Source organism: Lampetra planeri, unplaced genomic scaffold, assembly GCF_965212315.1.
Source record: "Lampetra planeri unplaced genomic scaffold, kcLamPlan1.2.h2 scaffold_1352, whole genome shotgun sequence".
Taxonomy (NCBI): Eukaryota; Metazoa; Chordata; class Hyperoartia; order Petromyzontiformes; family Petromyzontidae; genus Lampetra; species Lampetra planeri.
Genome location: NW_027614070.1, coordinates 8,997 through 26,266, shown reverse-complemented (window position 1 = coordinate 26,266; position 17,270 = coordinate 8,997). Strand labels below are relative to the sequence as shown.

The 17,270-nt window shown below is 43.9% G+C and overlaps 3 gene segments (V, D, J or C); all 3 read right to left on the bottom strand.

Annotated features, from left to right (window-relative positions):
• Positions 1-466: 466 nt before the first annotated feature.
• On the bottom strand, positions 467-2,571 carry LOC144739180 (T cell receptor alpha variable 18-like). The segment is given in 2 exon segments: positions 467-798; positions 2,526-2,571. Coding segments are annotated over 2 exon segments (378 nt in total).
• An 881-nt stretch (positions 2,572-3,452) lies between these two features.
• On the bottom strand, positions 3,453-6,957 carry LOC144739179 (T cell receptor alpha variable 18-like). The segment is given in 2 exon segments: positions 3,453-3,784; positions 6,912-6,957. Coding segments are annotated over 2 exon segments (378 nt in total).
• Positions 6,958-15,160: 8,203 nt separating this feature from the next.
• LOC144739177 (T cell receptor alpha variable 18-like) lies at positions 15,161-17,270 on the bottom strand. The segment is given in 2 exon segments: positions 15,161-15,492; positions 17,225-17,270. Coding segments are annotated over 2 exon segments (378 nt in total).

The following is a 17,270-nucleotide window of genomic DNA, read 5'->3' as shown; positions in this document are numbered from 1 at the left end:
AGTATCACTGGTGTGAAAGGTACAATCCAATGTAACTGTCTGTCCTTCAGCAGCAATGACATCTCCTGTCTGCTGGGTCACTTTGTCTTGTCCTTTACACTCTGGGGAAGAACAGAACATCCAGAGGAAGAGATGATCAATGAAGATGATTGAGGAAAGAAGAACAATCAGTAGGTTTATAGAGATACCTTGCCAGAGAGTCAGAATCAGGATGTTTGTCAGCCAGTGCTTCATGTCTGCAGTGGGAGGGAGGAGAGAGAGGAAGAACATTGATACTCTGATGCATCTGAGTCTTCACATCGTTGGCCCTTCCTCTTTATCATCTACTAAGGAACTCCTATCTTGTCCATCATATCAACTTTCTTCATAATACATAAGTTGTGTAACACCTGCTTGAACATGTCTCCCCCTAGTGGAGGTTGTGTGATATTCTGATGTGTTTTCTCCAGAGGTTTTTGTACACAGTTTAGATGTTTCCTGTCACTGTGGGCTGCAGAGCACAGTAGTACACAGCAGAGTCAGACACTTGTAACTTGTGGATCTTCAGAGGAACTGATCTTGTTTTTTTATCCAGTGTGGATGAAAATCTTTCCTTCATCTCCTCTGCCGTGTTCCCGTTGTCTCTGTTAATGCGGCTCAGGATGAATCTGGGCTCCTTGTTTCCTTCCTGTAGGAACCAGTAGAGGTAGTCACCTGTTGAACTGCTGCTGTATTGACAGTCCAGTGTCACTTCCTCTCCTTCAGTAGCAGTCACATCTCCTTCTGGCTGCAGCACGTTGTCTTTTTGTGTTCTGCATTCTGTCAAACAACAAACAGCGTCAGTGAACTGTTCAAAGAATCCTTTGGGTGTTGAGCTGACATGACAGACACAGTTGTGTTCATACCGAGGCACAAAGCAGCCAGCAACACTGAGATGAACAGAGAAATCATTGGTGCAGTGGTGAGGAACTCTGAGCTCCAGAGAGTTAGAGAAGAATGTGACCTCTGTGTTTAGTGTGGATCAACACTGAGTTGTTGGAGTTGAAGGAGGAGTCTGATCACAGAGACAGAGCTCCTTCACAGCCCTGTGTCATTGGATGTGTCAGGTGACACGTTTCCTGTCTCACAACTTTCTTCTCCAGCTTCAGTTTGTATTTGGACTGAAGCTCAACATGTTTCTGAGGACAGAGAACAATGGAAGGAGGTGATCATGTCTCACAGAGGACAATGAGGACAGAGTCAGTCAACGTCCATTTATCTATCAAGTGTTCTTGTGTTTGAAGAGTCACACAGCTGGTTTCTCATACATGTGGATTTGCTGCTCATGTGAATCCTCCCACAGTGTTTCATTAGCAGCTGTAACCACAGTGACTCTGATAAAACAACAAGAAGATGATGTGGTTTGATACCACTTCCCTCCTCTTTGAAGAGGAGACACATCTCTGTCTTCAGGTTTTTGTACAACCTCTTCTACACTTTCTATCATTGTGGGCTGAAGAGCACAGTAGTAGAGAGCTGTGTCTGCCAGGGTCAGTGTTTTAATAATCAGGTCAGTGGATGTCCATGATGTCTGAGAGTCATATCCATCAGGAATGTTTTGATCACTGTATGCTCTCGCTCCTTTCCAGAGTATAAACTGAGGTGGATGAAGGTTGGAAAGATGTTTGTACCAGTGAAGAGCTAGATATATGCCGCTTGTCTCATAGTTACATGTGAGTGTGACAGATTCTCCTTCTGTTCCACTGACTTCTTCTTGTACAGGAGAGATTTTATCTCCTGCTACTCGTCCTGTAAAAAGTAAAGAAAATGAAGTATCAGACATGAGACAGTTCTCCTCTGAACTCCAGCTGAAATATATTTCCTAAAAACCTGATGTGTTTTCAGTCTCACCAAAGAAAAAAACAGCCAGAATAATCCACAGCCAACGTTCCATCTCTACAACAAGGTTGAAACCAGCAGGAGAAACTGATGTTGAACATTCAGTGTGAGAATTGTTCTGTTCACAGCAGAAGTTATTGACTGAATGTTTGAACTCAGGACAGAAGGAATGTACCGCCTTCTGGAAGATGTCTCCACCTAGTGGAGGGTGTGTGTTATTCTGATGTGTTTTCTCCAGAGGTTTTTGTACAGAGTTTAGATGTTTCCTGTCACTGTGGGCTGCAGAGCACAGTAGTACACAGCAGAGTCAGACACTGCAGCAGACCTGATCTGTAGATGAAAGGATGGCTTGTTGACTGTGGCATCAAATCTCTCCTTCTGGAACTCGGCAGCATTATCTCCTTTTCCAGAGTTGAAGCGTCTCAGCATAAACCTGGGAAAACTGTTCTTTTCTTGTTTGTACCAGAACAGAGTGAAACCTGTATCACTGGTGTCAAAGGTACAATCCAGTGTAACTGTCTGTCCTTCAGCAGCAATGACATCTCCTGTCTGCTGGGTCACTTTGTGTTGTCCTTTACAATCTGGGGAAGAACAGAACATCCAGAGGAAGAGATGATCAATGAAGATGATTGAGGAAAGAAGAACAATCAGTAGGTTTATAGAGATACCTTGCCAGAGAGTCAGAATCAGGATGTTTGTCAGCCAGTGCTTCATGTCTGCAGTGAGAGGGAGGAGAGAGAGGAAGAACATTGATACTCTGATGGATCTGAGTCTTCACATCGTTGGCCCTTCCTCTTTATCATCTACTGAGGAACTCCTATCTTGTCCATCATATCAACTTTCTTCATAATACAGAAGTTGTGGAACACCTGTTTGAACATGTCTTCCCCTAGTGGACGTTGTGTGTTATTCTATTCTTACTCCAGAGGTTTTTGTACAGAGTTTAGATGTTTCCTGTCACTGTGGGCCGCAGAGCACAGTAGTACACAGCAGAGTCAGACACTGCAGCAGACCTGATCTGTAGATCCATTCTTCTTTTATCATCACTGACTGTGACAGACAGTCCAGAGATTGATGTCTTCAATATTTTTCCTTTATCTGAATGAGAGAGAAGGAATTCTGGTGGTGTTCCAGGATATTGTCGATACCAGAAGAAGTATTCATCAGATGTAGCAGCTTTGTAGTAATTGTAGGACAGAGTAACAGAGCTGTCTTCTACACTGAACTCTTCATTCCTGACTGGAGTGAGTTGTTCACCACCGACACCTGAAAGAAAAGACACATCTGTTTGAACATCTTGTATAATTGTGATATTTAGAAAAGGTTGGAGTTGTCCAAAAGCAGAAAGTGACGTACCTGTCAGAGTGAGTAGAAGCAGTAAGTAATGTAATGTCAGCATGTTGAATGAAGGTAAAGTTTCTGGTTTGTCTGGTGAACTGTGAATGTGGAAACAACAGAGAAGAGAAACACTTGGTGGATGATTGTCTCCTATTGGTTCACTGATTGATGAGTCATTGTGTAAAGTTGTGTGTCTCCCCCTAGTGGAGGTTGTGTGATATTCTGATGTGTTTCCTCCTGAGGTTTTTGTACAGAGTTTAGATGTTTCCTGTCACTGTGGGCTGCAGAGCACAGTAGTACACAGCAGAGTCAGACACTTGTAACTTGTGGATCTTCAGAGGAACTGATCTTGTTTTTTTATCCAGTGTGGATGAAAATCTTTCCTTCATCTCCTCTGCCGTGTTCCCGTTGTCTCTGTTAATGCGGCTCAGGATGAATCTGGGCTCCTTGTTTCCTTCCTGTAGGAACCAGTAGAGGTAGTCACCTGTTGAACTGCTGCTGTATTGACAGTCCAGTGTCACTTCCTCTCCTTCAGTAGCAGTCACATCTCCTTCTGGCTGCAGCACGTTGTCTTTTTGTGTTCTGCATTCTGTCAAACAACAAACAGCGTCAGTGAAGTGTTCAAAGAATCCTTTGGGTGTTGAGCTGACATGACAGACACAGTTGTGTTCATACCGAGGCACAAAGCAGCCAGCAACACTGAGATGAACAGAGAAATCATTGATGCAAGTGGTGAGGAACTCTGAGCTCCAGAGAGTTAGAGAAGAATGTGACCTCTGTGTTTAGTGTGGATCAACACTGAGTTGTTGGAGTTGAAGGAGGAGTCTGATCACAGAGACAGAGCTCCTTCACAGCCCTGTGTCATTGGATGTGTCAGGTGACACGTTTCCTGTCTCACAACTTTCTTCTCCAGCTTCAGTTTGTATTTGGACTGAAGCTCAACATGTTTCTGAGGACAGAGAACAATGGAAGGAGGTGATCATGTCTCACAGAGGACAGAGAGGACAGAGTCAGTCAACGTCCATTTATCTATCAAGTGTTCTTGTGTTTGAAGAGTCACACAGCTGGTTTCTCATACATGTGGATTTGCTGCTCATGTGAATCCTCCCACAGTGTTTCATTAGCAGCTGTAACCACAGTGACTCTGATAAAACAACAAGAAGATGATGTGGTTTGATACCACTTCCCTCCTCTTTGAAGAGGAGACACATCTCTGTCTTCAGGTTTTTGTACAACCTCTTCTACACTTTCTATCATTGTGGGCTGAAGAGCACAGTAGTAGAGAGCTGTGTCTGCCAGGGTCAGTGTTTTAATAATCAGGTCAGTGGATGTCCATGATGTCTGAGAGTCATATCCATCAGGAATGTTTTGATCACTGTGTGCTCTCGCGTCTTTCCAGAGTATAAACTGAGGTGGATGAAGGTTGGAAAGATGTTTGTACCAGTGAAGAGACACAAAGATATCACTTGTCTCATAGTTACATGTGAGTGTGACAGATTCTCCTTCTGTTCCACTGACTTCTTCTTGTACAGGAGAGATTTTATCTCCTGCTACTCGTCCTGTAAAAAGTAAAGAAAATGAAGTATCAGACATGAGACAGTTCTGCTCTGAACTCCAGCTGAAATATATTTCCTAAAAACCTGATGTGTTTTCAGTCTCACCAAAGAAAAGAGCAGCCAGAATAATCCACAGCCAACGTTCCATCTCTACAACAAGGTTGAAACCAGCAGGAGAAACTGATGTTGAACATTCAGTGTGAGAATTGTTCTGTTCACAGCAGAAGTTATTGACTGAATGTTTGAACTCAGGACAGAAGTAGTGTCTCCCCCTAGTGGAGGTTGTGTGTTATTCTGATGTGTTTCCTCCAGAGGTTTTTGTACAGAGTTTAGATGTTTCCTGTCACTGTGGGCTGCAGAGCACAGTAGTACACAGCAGAGTCAGACACTGCAGCAGACCTGATCTGTAGATCCACTCGATTTCTCTTCTGGTTCAGATCAGCAGTCAGTCGAGGGTCTGGAGGTTTTGCCTTCACCACATTTTTAGATGTTGTATCAGTGATCAGTAGAAGAAACTCAGGAGCTGATCCAGGATCTTGTCGGTACCACTGGAGATTATCAGCTCTTACTGAATATTCACAGGACAGAGTGACACTACCACCCTCTGATGAAAACACGTCATCTCTGCTGGCAGTAATATCTGCTTCACAGGTTTTACCTGGTGAAGGAAACATGTTTTATTTACAGCTCTGATCACACAACATCTGAAGAAATCACATCATGAAACAAATGTACGTACCTACAAGAGCTGAGAGAAGTAACAGTACAGTCAGTGTTTCCATGGTTACGCTGGAGAAAAGCTTTAAGTGAATGTTCAGTTTGAATCAGTTGTGATCAGTTTTGTGAGTTGTGTTTGGTCTGATGTTCACAGCTGGAATCAAACAACTGTCAGACATGCAGCTTCTTCTGTGTTCAGCAGGAGGAGACTCCTGTTGAACCTCTTCATGTCCTCAACGCTACATCACGACTGACTGATGAATGAACAGAAACTAGAATGTCTCCCCCTAGTGGAGGTTGTATGTTATTCTGATGTGTTTCCTCCAGGTTTTTGTACAGAGTTTAGATGTTTCCTGTCACTGTGGGCTGCAGAGCACAGTAGTACACAGCAGAGTCAGACACTGCAGCAGACCTGATCTGTAGATGAAAGGATGGCTTGTTGACTGTGGCATCAAATCTCTCCTTCTGGAACTCGGCAGCATTATTTCCTCTTCCAGAGTTGAAGCGTTTCAGCATAAACTTGGGGAAACTGTTTTCTTCTTGTTTGTACCAGAACAGAGTGAAACCTGCATTACTGGTGTCAAAGGTACAATCCAGTGTAACTGTCTGTCCTTCAGCAGCAATGACATCTCCTGTCTGCTGGGTCACTTTGTCTTGTCCTTTACAATCTGGGGGAGAACAGAACATCCAGAGGAAGAGATGATCAATGAAGATGGTTGAGGAAAGAAGAACAATCAGTAGGTTTGTAGAGATACCTTGCCAGAGAGTCAGAATCAGGATGTTTGTCAGCCAGTGCTTCATGTCTGCAGTGAGAGGGAGGAGAGAGAGGGAGAACATTGATACTCTGATGGATCTGAGTCTTCACATCGTTGGCCCTTCCTCTTTATCATCTACTGAGGAACTCCTATCTTGTCCATCATATCAACTTTCTTCATAATACAGAAGTTGTGGAACACCTGTTTGAACATGTCTCCCCCTAGCTGACGTTGTGTGTTATTCTATTCTTACTCCAGAGGTTTTTGTACAGAGTTTAGATGTTTCCTGTCACTGTGGGCCGCAGAGCACAGTAGTACACAGCAGAGTCAGACACTGCAGCAGACCTGATCTGTAGATGAAAGGATGGCTTGTTGACTGTGGCATCAAATCTCTCCTTCTGGAACTCGGCAGCATTATCTCCTCTTCCAGAGTTGAAGCCTTTCAGCATAAACCTGGGAAAACTGTTTTCTTCTTGTTTGTACCAGAACAAATATGGAAAAGTATCACTGGTGTCAAAGGTACAATCCAATGTAACTGTCTGTCCTTCAGCAGCAATGACATCTCCTGTCTGCTGGGTCACTTTGTCTTGTCCTTTACACTCTGGGGAAGAACAGAACATCCAGAGGAAGAGATGATCAATGAAGATGATTGAGGAAAGAAGAACAATCAGTAGGTTTATAGAGATACCTTGCCAGAGAGTCAGAATGAGGATGTTTGTCAGCCAGTGCTTCATGTCTGCAGTGAGAGGGAGGAGAGAGAGGAAGAACATTGATACTCTGATGGATCTGAGTCTTCACATCGTTGGCCCTTCCTCTTTATCATCTACTGAAGAACACTTATCTTCTCCAGCATATCATGTTTCTTCATCATACAGAAGTAGTGGACCACCTGTTTGAACATGTCTCCCCCTAGTGGAGGTTGTGTGATATTCTGATGTGTTTTCTCCAGAGGTTTTTGTACACAGTTTAGATGTTTCCTGTCACTGTGGGCTGCAGAGCACAGTAGTACACAGCAGAGTCAGACACTTGTAACTTGTGGATCTTCAGAGGAACTGATCTTGTTTTTTTATCCAGTGTGGATGAAAATCTCTCCTTCATTTCCTCTGCCGTGTTCCCATTGTCTCTGTTAAAGCGGCTCAGGATGAATCTGGGCTCCTTGTTTCCTTCCTGTAGGAACCAGTAGAGGTAGTCACCTGTTGAACTGCTGCTGTATTGACAGTCCAGTGTCACTTCCTCTCCTTCAGTAGCAGTCACATCTCCTTCTGGCTGCAGCACGTTGTCTTTTTGTGTTCTGCATTCTGTCAAACAACAAACAGCGTCAGTGAAGTGTTCAAAGAATCCTTTGGGTGTTGAGCTGACATGACAGACACAGTTGTGTTCATACCGAGGCACAAAGCAGCCAGCAACACTGAGATGAACAGAGAAATCATTGGTGCAGTGGTGAGGAACTCTGAGCTCCAGAGAGTTAGAGAAGAATGTGACCTCTGTGTTTAGTGTGGATCAACACTGAGTTGTTGGAGTTGAAGGAGGAGTCTGATCACAGAGACAGAGCTCCTTCACAGCCCCGTGTCATTGGATGTGTCAGGTGACACGTATCCTGTCTCACAACAAGTCCACACTCTTTTTGTTCCTGAACACAGAATCAGTGATTTTCTTCTCCAGCTTCAGTTTGTATTTGGACTGAAGCTCAACATGTTTCTGAGGACAGAGAACAATGGAAGGAGGTGATCATGTCTCACAGAGGACAAAGAGGACAGAGTCAGTCAACGTCCATTTATCTATCAAGTGTTCTTGTGTTTGAAGAGTCACACAGCTGGTTTCTCATACATGTGGATTTGCTGCTCATGTGAATCCTCCCACAGTGTTTCATTAGCAGCTGTAACCACAGTGACTCTGATAAAACAACAAGAAGATGATGTGGTTTGATACCACTTCCCTCCTCTTTGAAGAGGAGACACATCTCTGTCTTCAGGTTTTTGTACAACCTCTTCTACACTTTCTATCATTGTGCGTCTCAGAGCACAGTAGTAGAGAGCTGTGTCTGCCAGGGTCAGTGTTTTAATAATCAGGTCAGTGGATGTCCACGATGTCTGAGAGTCATATCCATCAGGAATGTATTGATCACTGTATGCTCTCGCTCCTTTCCAGAGTATAAACTGAGGTGGATGAAGGTTGGAAAGATGTTTGTACCAGTGAAGAGACACAGAGATATCACTTGTCTCATAGTTACATGTGAGTGTGACAGATTCTCCTTCTGTTCCACTGACTTCTTCTTGTACAGGAGAGATTTTATCTCCTGCTACTCGTCCTGTAAAAAGTAGAGAAAATGAAGTATCAGACATGAGACAGTTCTCCTCTGAACTCCAGCTGAAATATATTTCCTAAAAACCTGATGTGTTTTCAGTCTCACCAAAGAAAAGAGCAGCCACAATAATCCACAGCCAACGTTCCATCTCTACAACAAGGTTGAAACCAGCAGGAGAAACTGATGTTGAACATTCAGTGTGAGAATTGTTCTGTTCACAGCAGAAGTTATTGACTGAATGTTTGAACTCAGGACAGAAGTAGTGTACCGCCTTCTGGAAGATGTCTCCCCCTAGTGGAGGTTGTATGTTATTCTGATGTGTTTCCTCCAGAGGTTTTTGTACAGAGTTTAGATTTTTCCTGTCACTGTGGGCTGCAGAGCACAGTAGTACACAGCAGAGTCAGACACTGCAGCAGACCTGATCTGTAGATGAAAGGATGGCTTGTTGACTGTGGCATCAAATCTCTCCTTGTGGAACTCGGCAGCATTATCTCCTCTTCCAGAGATATAGCGTCTCAGCATAAATTTGGGGAAACTGTTCTTTTCTTGTTTGTACCAGAACAGAGTGAAATCTGTATCACTGGTGTGAAAGGTACAATCCAGTGTAACTGTCTGTCCTTCAGCAGCAATGACATCTCCTGTCTGCTGGGTCACTTTGTCTTGTCCTTTACAATCTGGGGAAGAACAGAACATCCAGAGGAAGAGATGATCAATGAAGATGATTGAGGAAAGAAGAACAATCAGTATGTTTATAGAGATACCTTGCCAGAGAGTCAGAATCAGGATGTTTGTCAGCCAGTGCTTCATGTCTGCAGTGAGAGGGAGGAGAGAGAGGAAGAACATTGATACTCTGATGGATCTGAGTCTTCACATCGTTGGCCCTTCCTCTTTATCATCTGATGAGGAACTCTTATCTTCTCGATCATATCATGTTTCTTCATCATACAGAAGTAGTGGACCACGTGCTTGAACATGTCTCCCCCTAGTGGACGTTGTGTGTTATTCTATTCTTACTCCAGAGGTTTTTTTTACAGAGTTTAGATGTTTCCTGTCACTGTGGGCCGCAGAGCACAGTAGTACACAGCAGAGTCAGACACTGCAGCAGACCTGATCTGTAGATGAAAGGATGGCTTGTTGACTGTGGCATCAAATCTCTCCTTGTGGAACTCGGCAGCATTATCTCCTCTTCCAGAGATATAGCGTCTCAGCATAAACTTGGGGAAACTGTTTTCTTCTTGTTTGTACCAGAACAAAGATGGAGAAGGATCACTGGTGTCAAAGGTACAATCCAGTGTAACTGTCTGTCCTTCAGCAGCAATGACATCTCCTGTCTGCTGGGTCACTTTGTCTTGTCCTTTACACTCTGGGGAAGAACAGAACATCCAGAGGAAGAGATGATCAATGAAGATGATTGAGGAAAGAAGAACAATCAGTAGGTTTATAGAGATACCTTGCCAGAGAGTCAGAATCAGGATGTTTGTCAGCCAGTGCTTCATGTCTGCAGTGAGAGGGAGGAGAGAGAGGAAGAACATTGATACTCTGATGGATCTGAGTCTTCACATCGTTGGCCCTCCCTCTTTATCATCTGATGAGGAACTCTTATCTTCTCCAGCATATCATGTTTCTTCATCATACAGAAGTAGTGGACCACCTGCTTGAACATGTCTCCCCCTAGTGGACGTTGTGTGTTATCCTGATGTGTTTCCTCCAGAGGTTTTTGTACAGAGTTTAGATGTTTCCTGTCACTGTGGGCTGCAGAGCACAGTAGTACACAGCAGAGTCAGACACTGCAGCAGACCTGATCTGTAGATCCACTCGATTTCTCTTCTGGTTCAGATCAGCAGTCAGTCGAGGGTCTGGAGGTTTTGCCTTCACCACATTTTTAGATGTTCTGTCAGTGATCAGTAGAAGAAACTCAGGAGCTGATCCAGGATCTTGTCGGTACCACTGGAGATTATCAGCTCTTACTGAATATTCACAGGACAGAGTGACACTACCACCCTCTGATGAAAACACGTCATCTCTGCTGGCAGTAATATCTGCTTCACAGGTTTTACCTGGTGAAGGAAACATGTTTTATTTACAGCTCTGATCACACAACATCTGAAGAAATCACATCATGAAACAAATGTACGTACCTACAAGAGCTGAGAGAAGTAACAGTACAGTCAGTGTTTCCATGGTTACGCTGGAGAAAAGCTGTTAGTGAATGTTCAGTTTGAATCAGTTGTGATCAGTTTTGTGAGTTGTGTTTTGTCTGATGTTCACAGCTGGAATCAAACAACTGTCAGACATGCAGCTTCTTCTGTGTTCAGCAGGAGGAGACTCCTGTTGAACCTCTTCATGTCCTCAACTCTACATCACGACTGACTGATGAATGAACAGAAACTAGAATGTCTCCTCCTAGTGGAGGTTGTGTGTTATTCTGATGTGTTTTCTCCAGAGGTTTTTGTACAGAGTTTAGATGTTTCCTGTCACTGTGGGCTGCAGAGCACAGTAGTACACAGCAGAGTCAGACACTGCAGCAGACCTGATCTGTAGATGAAAGGATGGCTTGTTGACTGTGGCATCAAATCTCTCCTTCTGGAACTCGGCAGCATTATCTCCTCTTCCAGAGATGAAGCGTTTCAGCATAAACCTGGGAAAACTGTTTTCTTCTAGTTTGTACCAGAACAAATATGGAGAACTAGAACTGGTGTCAAAGGTACAATCCAGTGTAACTGTCTGTCCTTCAGCAGCAATGACATCTCCTGTCTGCTGGGTCACTTTGTCTTGTCCTTTACACTCTGGGGAAGAACAGAACATCCAGAGGAAGAGATGATCAATGAAGATGATTGAGGAAAGAAGAACAGTCAGTAGGTTTATAGAGATACCTTGCCAGAGAGTCAGAATGAGGATGTTTGTCAGCCAGTGCTTCATGTCTGCACTGAGAGGGAGGAGAAAGAGGAAGAACATTGATACTCTGATGGATCTGAGTCTTCACATCGTTGGCCCTTCCTCTTTATCATCTCATGAGGAACTCTTATCTTCTCCAGCATATCATGTTTCTTCATCATACAGAAGTAGTGGACCACCTGCTTGAACATGTCTCCCCCTAGTGGACGTTGTGTGATATTCTGATGTGTTTCCTCCAGAGGTTTTTGTACAGAGTTTAGATGTTTCCTGTCACTGTGGGCCGCAGAGCACAGTAGTACTCAGCAGAGTCAGACACTTGTAACTTGTGGATCTTCAGAGGAACTGATCTTGTTTTTTTATCCAGTGTGGATGAAAATCTTTCCTTCATTTCCTCTGCCGTGTTCCCGTTGTCTCTGTTAATGCGGCTCAGGATGAATCTGGGCTCCTTGTTTCCTTCCTGTAGGAACCAGTAGAGGTAGTCACCTGTTGAACTGCTGCTGTATTGACAGTCCAGTGTCACTTCCTCTCCTTCAGTAGCAGTCACATCTCCTTCTGGCTGCAGCACGTTGTCTTTTTGTGTTCTGCATTCTGTCAAACAACAAACAGCGTCAGTGAAGTGTTCAAAGAATCCTTTGGGTGTTGAGCTGACATGACAGACACAGTTGTGTTCATACCGAGGCACAAAGCAGCCAGCAACACTGAGATGAACAGAGAAATCATTGGTGCAGTGGTGAGGAACTCTGAGCTCCAGAGAGTTAGAGAAGAATGTGACCTCTGTGTTTAGTGTGGATCAACACTGAGTTGTTGGAGTTGAAGGAGGAGTCTGATCACAGAGACAGAGCTCCTTCACAGCCCCGCGTCATTGGATGTGTCAGGTGACACGTTTCCTGTCTCACAACTTTCTTCTCCAGCTTCAGTTTGTATTTGGACTGAAGCTCAACATGTTGCTTAGGACAGAGAACAATGGAAGGAGGTGATCATGTCTCACAGAGGACAGAGAGGACAGAGTCAGTCAACATCCATATATCTATCAAGTGTTCACACAGTCAGCCTGGCCTAGTCTGGTGGACAGTGTAACCAGACCTATATCGAGATGTTTTTGATCTGAGCACTCACTATTGGCAGGACTCAGTCCGAGAGGGGGGAGAAACGGCTGCCTTTGAAATTCCCCCTCGCTACAGGACAATGAAGAAGGTGACACAGAGCGACAGAAGAGAGTCCATGGGCAAGTGTTCCACGTTTGATGTGTTGTGGAAAAGCTGAACTCCAAATCGTTCAACGTCAAGGTCAAAACCGACCCCAATGACTGCTGTTCACTAGCAGACAACTTTTTTATTTACATGTAGCAGAGACTGTCTGGGACAACACGTGGAACGGTCTAAGTCTGTCGTCATCATGTTAAGCCCGCCCACCGACTCTGCACGCGATGTGATTGGCCAGACCAGGGTTTAAATTTTGCAGCTTGCAAGGTCACAGTCAGTTTGTAGATGAAACCCTGGCTACAGATGACATCTGCTAATACTGGGGTGTGTCTATGTTTCCAAGCTATCACACAGCTGGTTTCTCATACATGTGGATTTGCTGCTCATGTGAATCCTCCCACAGTGTTTCATCAGCAGCTATAACCACAGTGACTCTGATAAAACAACAAGAAGATGATGTGGTTTGATACCACTTCCCTCCTCTTTGAAGAGGAGACACATCTCTGTCTTCAGGTTTTTGTACAACCTCTTCTACACTTTCTATCATTGTGGGCTGAAGAGCACAGTAGTAGAGAGCTGTGTCTGCCAGGGTCAGTGTTTTAATAATCAGGTCAGTGGATGTCCACGATGTCTGAGAGTCATATCCATCAGGAATGTATTGATCACTGTATGCTCTCGCTCCTTTCCAGAGTATAAACTGAGGTGGATGAAGGTTGGAAAGATGTTTGTACCAGTAAAGAGTTGGATATATGCCACTTGTCTCATAGTTACATGTGAGTGTGACAGATTCTCCTTCTGTTCCACTGACTTCTTCTTGTACAGGCGAGATTTTATCTCCTGCTACTCGTCCTGTAAAAAGTAGAGAAAGTGAAGTATCAGACATGAGACTTTTCTCCTCTGAACTCCAGCTGAAATATATTTACTAAAAACCTGATGTGTTTTCAGTCTCACCAAAGAAAAGAGCAGCCAGAATAATCCACAGCCAACGTTCCATCTCTACAACAAGGTTGAAACCAGCAGGAGAAACTGATGTTGAACATTCAGTGTGAGAATTGTTCTGTTCACAGCAGAAGTTATTAACTGAATGTTTGAACTCAGGACAGAAGTAGTGTACCGCCTTCTGGAAGATGTCTCCCCCTAGTGGAGGTTGTATGTTATTCTGATGTGTTTCCTCCAGAGGTTTTTGTACAGAGTTTAGATGTTTCCTGTCGCTGTGGGCTGCAGAGCACAGTAGTACACAGCAGAGTCAGACACTGCAGCAGACCTGATCTGTAGATGAAAGGATGGCTTGTTGACTGTGGCATCAAATCTCTCCTTCTGGAACTTTGCAGCATTATCTCCTTTTCCAGAGATGAAGCGTTTCAGCATAAACCTGGGAAAACTGTTTTCTTCTAGTTTGTACCAGAACAAATATGGAGAACTAGAACTGGTGTCAAAGGTACAATCCAATGTAACTGTCTGTCCTTCAGCAGCAATGACATCTCCTGTCTGCTGGGTCACTTTGTCTTGTCCTTTACAATCTGGGAAGAACAGAACATCCAGAGGAAGAGATGATGTCAATGAAGATGGTTGAGGAAAGAAGAACAATCAGTAGGTTTATAGAGATACCTTGCCAGAGAGTCAGAATCAGGATGTTTGTCAGCCAGTGCTTCATGTCTGCAGTGAGAGGGAGGAGAGAGAGGAAGAACATTGATACTCTGATGGATCTGAGTCTTCACATCGTTGGCCCTTCCTCTTTATCATCTACTGAGGAACTCCTATCTTGTCCATCATATCAACTTTCTTCATAATACAGAAGTTGTGGAACACCTGTTTGAACATGTCTCCCCCTAGTGGACGTTGTGTGTTATTCTATTCTTACTCCAGAGGTTTTTGTACAGAGTTTAGATGTTTCCTGTCACTGTGGGCCGCAGAGCACAGTAGTACACAGCAGAGTCAGACACTGCAGCAGACCTGATCTGTAGATCCATTCTTCTTTTATCATCACTGACTGTGACAGACAGTCCAGAGATTGATGTCTTCAGTATTTTTCCTTTATCTGAATGAGAGAGAAGGAATTCTGGTGGTGTTCCAGGATATTGTCGATACCAGAAGAAGTATTCATCAGATGTAGCAGCTTTGTAGTAATTGTAGGACAGAGTAACAGAGCTGTCTTCTACACTGAACTCTTCATTCCTGACTGGAGTGAGTTGTTCACCACCGACACCTGAAAGAAAAGACACATCTGTTTTAACATCTTGTATGATTGTGATATTTAGAAAAGGTTGGAGTTGTCCAAAAGCAGAAAGTGACGTACCTGTCAGAGTGAGTAGAAGCAGTAAATAATGTAATGTCAGCATGTTGAATGAACGTAAAGTTTCTGGTTTGTCTGTTGAACTGTGAATGTGGAAACAACAGAGAAGAGAAACACTTGGTGGATGATTGTCTCCTATTGGTTCAGTGATTGATGAGTCATTGTGTAAAGTTGTGTGTCTCCCCCTAGTGGAGGTTGTGTGATATTCTGATGTGTTTCCTCCAGAGGTTTTTGTACAGAGTTTAGATGTTTCCTGTCACTGTGGGCCGCAGAGCACAGTAGTACACAGCAGAGTCAGACACTTGTAACTTGTGGATCTTCAGAGGAACTGATCTTGTTTTTTTATCCAGTGTGGATGAAAATCTTTCCTTCATCTCCTCTGCCGTGTTCCCATTGTCTCTGTTAAAGCGGCTCAGAATGAATCTGGGCTCCTTGTTTCCTTCCTGTAGGAACCAGTAGAGGTCGTCACCATTTGAACTGCTGCTGTATTGACAGTCCAGTGTCACTTCCTCTCCTTCAGTAGCAGTCACATCTCCTTCTGGCTGCAGCACGTTGTCTTTTTGTGTTCTGCATTCTGTCAAACAACAAACAGCGTCAGTGAAGTGTTCAAAGAATCCTTTGGGTGTTGAGCTGACATCACAGACACAGTTGTGTTCATACCGAGGCACAAAGCAGCCAGCAACACTGAGATGAACAGAGAAATCATTGGTGCAGTGGTGAGGAACTCTGAGCTCCAGAGAGTTAGAGAAGAATGTGACCTCTGTGTTTAGTGTGGATCAACACTGAGTTGTTGGAGTTGAAGGAGGAGTCTGATCACAGAGACAGAGCTCCTTCACAGCCCTGTGTCATTGGATGTGTCAGGTGACACGTTTCCTGTCTCACAACTTTCTTCTCCAGCTTCAGTTTGTATTTGGACTGAAGCTCAACATGTTGCTGAGGACAGAGAACAATGGAAGGAGGTGATCATGTCTCACAGAGGACAGAGAGGACAGAGTCAGTCAACGTCCATTTATCTATCAAGTGTTCTTGTGTTTGAAGAGTCACACAGCTGGTTTCTCATACATGTGGATTTGCTGCTCATGTGAATCCTCCCACAGTGTTTCATTAGCAGCTGTAACCACAGTGACTCTGATAAAACAACAAGAAGATGATGTGGTTTGATACCACTTCCCTCCTCTTTGAAGAGGAGACACATCTCTGTCTTCAGGTTTTTGTACAACCTCTTCTACACCTTTCTATCATTGTGGGCTGAAGAGCACAGTAGTAGAGAGCTGTGTCTGCCAGGGTCAGTGTTTTAATAATCAGGTCAGTGGATGTCCACGATGTCTGAGAGTCATATCCATCAGGAATGTTATGATCACTGTATGCTCTCGCTCTTTTCCAGAGTGTATAAACTGAGGTGGATGAAGGTTGGAAAGATGTTTGTACCAGTGAAGAGACACAGAGATATCACTTGTCTCATAGTTACATGTGAGTGTGACAGATTCTCCTTCTGTTCCACTGACTTCTTCTTGTACAGGAGAGATTTTATCTCCTGCTACTCGTCCTGTAAAAAAGTAAAGAAAATGAAGTATCAGACATGAGACAGTTCTCCTCTGAACTCCAGCTGAAATATATTTCCTAAAAACCTGATGTGTTTTCAGTCTCACCAAAGAAAAGAGCAGCCAGAATAATCCACAGCCAACGTTCCATCTCTACAACAAGGTTGAAACCAGCAGGAGAAAACTGATGTTGAACATTCAGTGTGAGAATTGTTCTGTTCACAGCAGAAGTTATTGACTGAATGTTTGAACTCAGGACAGAAGTAGTGTACCGCCCTCTGGAAGATGTCTCCCCCTAGTGGAGGGTGTGTGTTATTCTGACGTGTTTTCTCCAGAGGTTTTTGTACAGAGTTTAGATGTTTCCTGTCACTGTGGGCCGCAGAGCACAGTAGTACACAGCAGAGTCAGACACTGCAGCAGACCTGATCTGTAGATGAAAGGATGGCTTGTTGACTGTGGCATCAAATCTCTCCTTCTGGAACTCGGCAGCATTATCTCCTTTTCCAGAGTTGAAGCGTCTCAGCATAAACCTGGGAAAACTGTTCTTTTCTTGTTTGTACCAGAACAGAGTGAAACCTGTATCACTGGTGTCAAAGGTACAATCCAGTGTAACTGTCTGTCCTTCAGCAGCAATGACATCTCCTGTCTGCTGGGTCACTTTGTCTTGTCCTTTACACTCTGGGGAAGAACAGAACATCCAGAGGAAGAGATGATCAATGAAGATGATTGAGGAAAGAAGAACAATCAGTAGGTTTATAGAGATACCTTGCCAGAGAGTCAGAATCAGGATGTTTGTCAGCCAGTGCTTCAT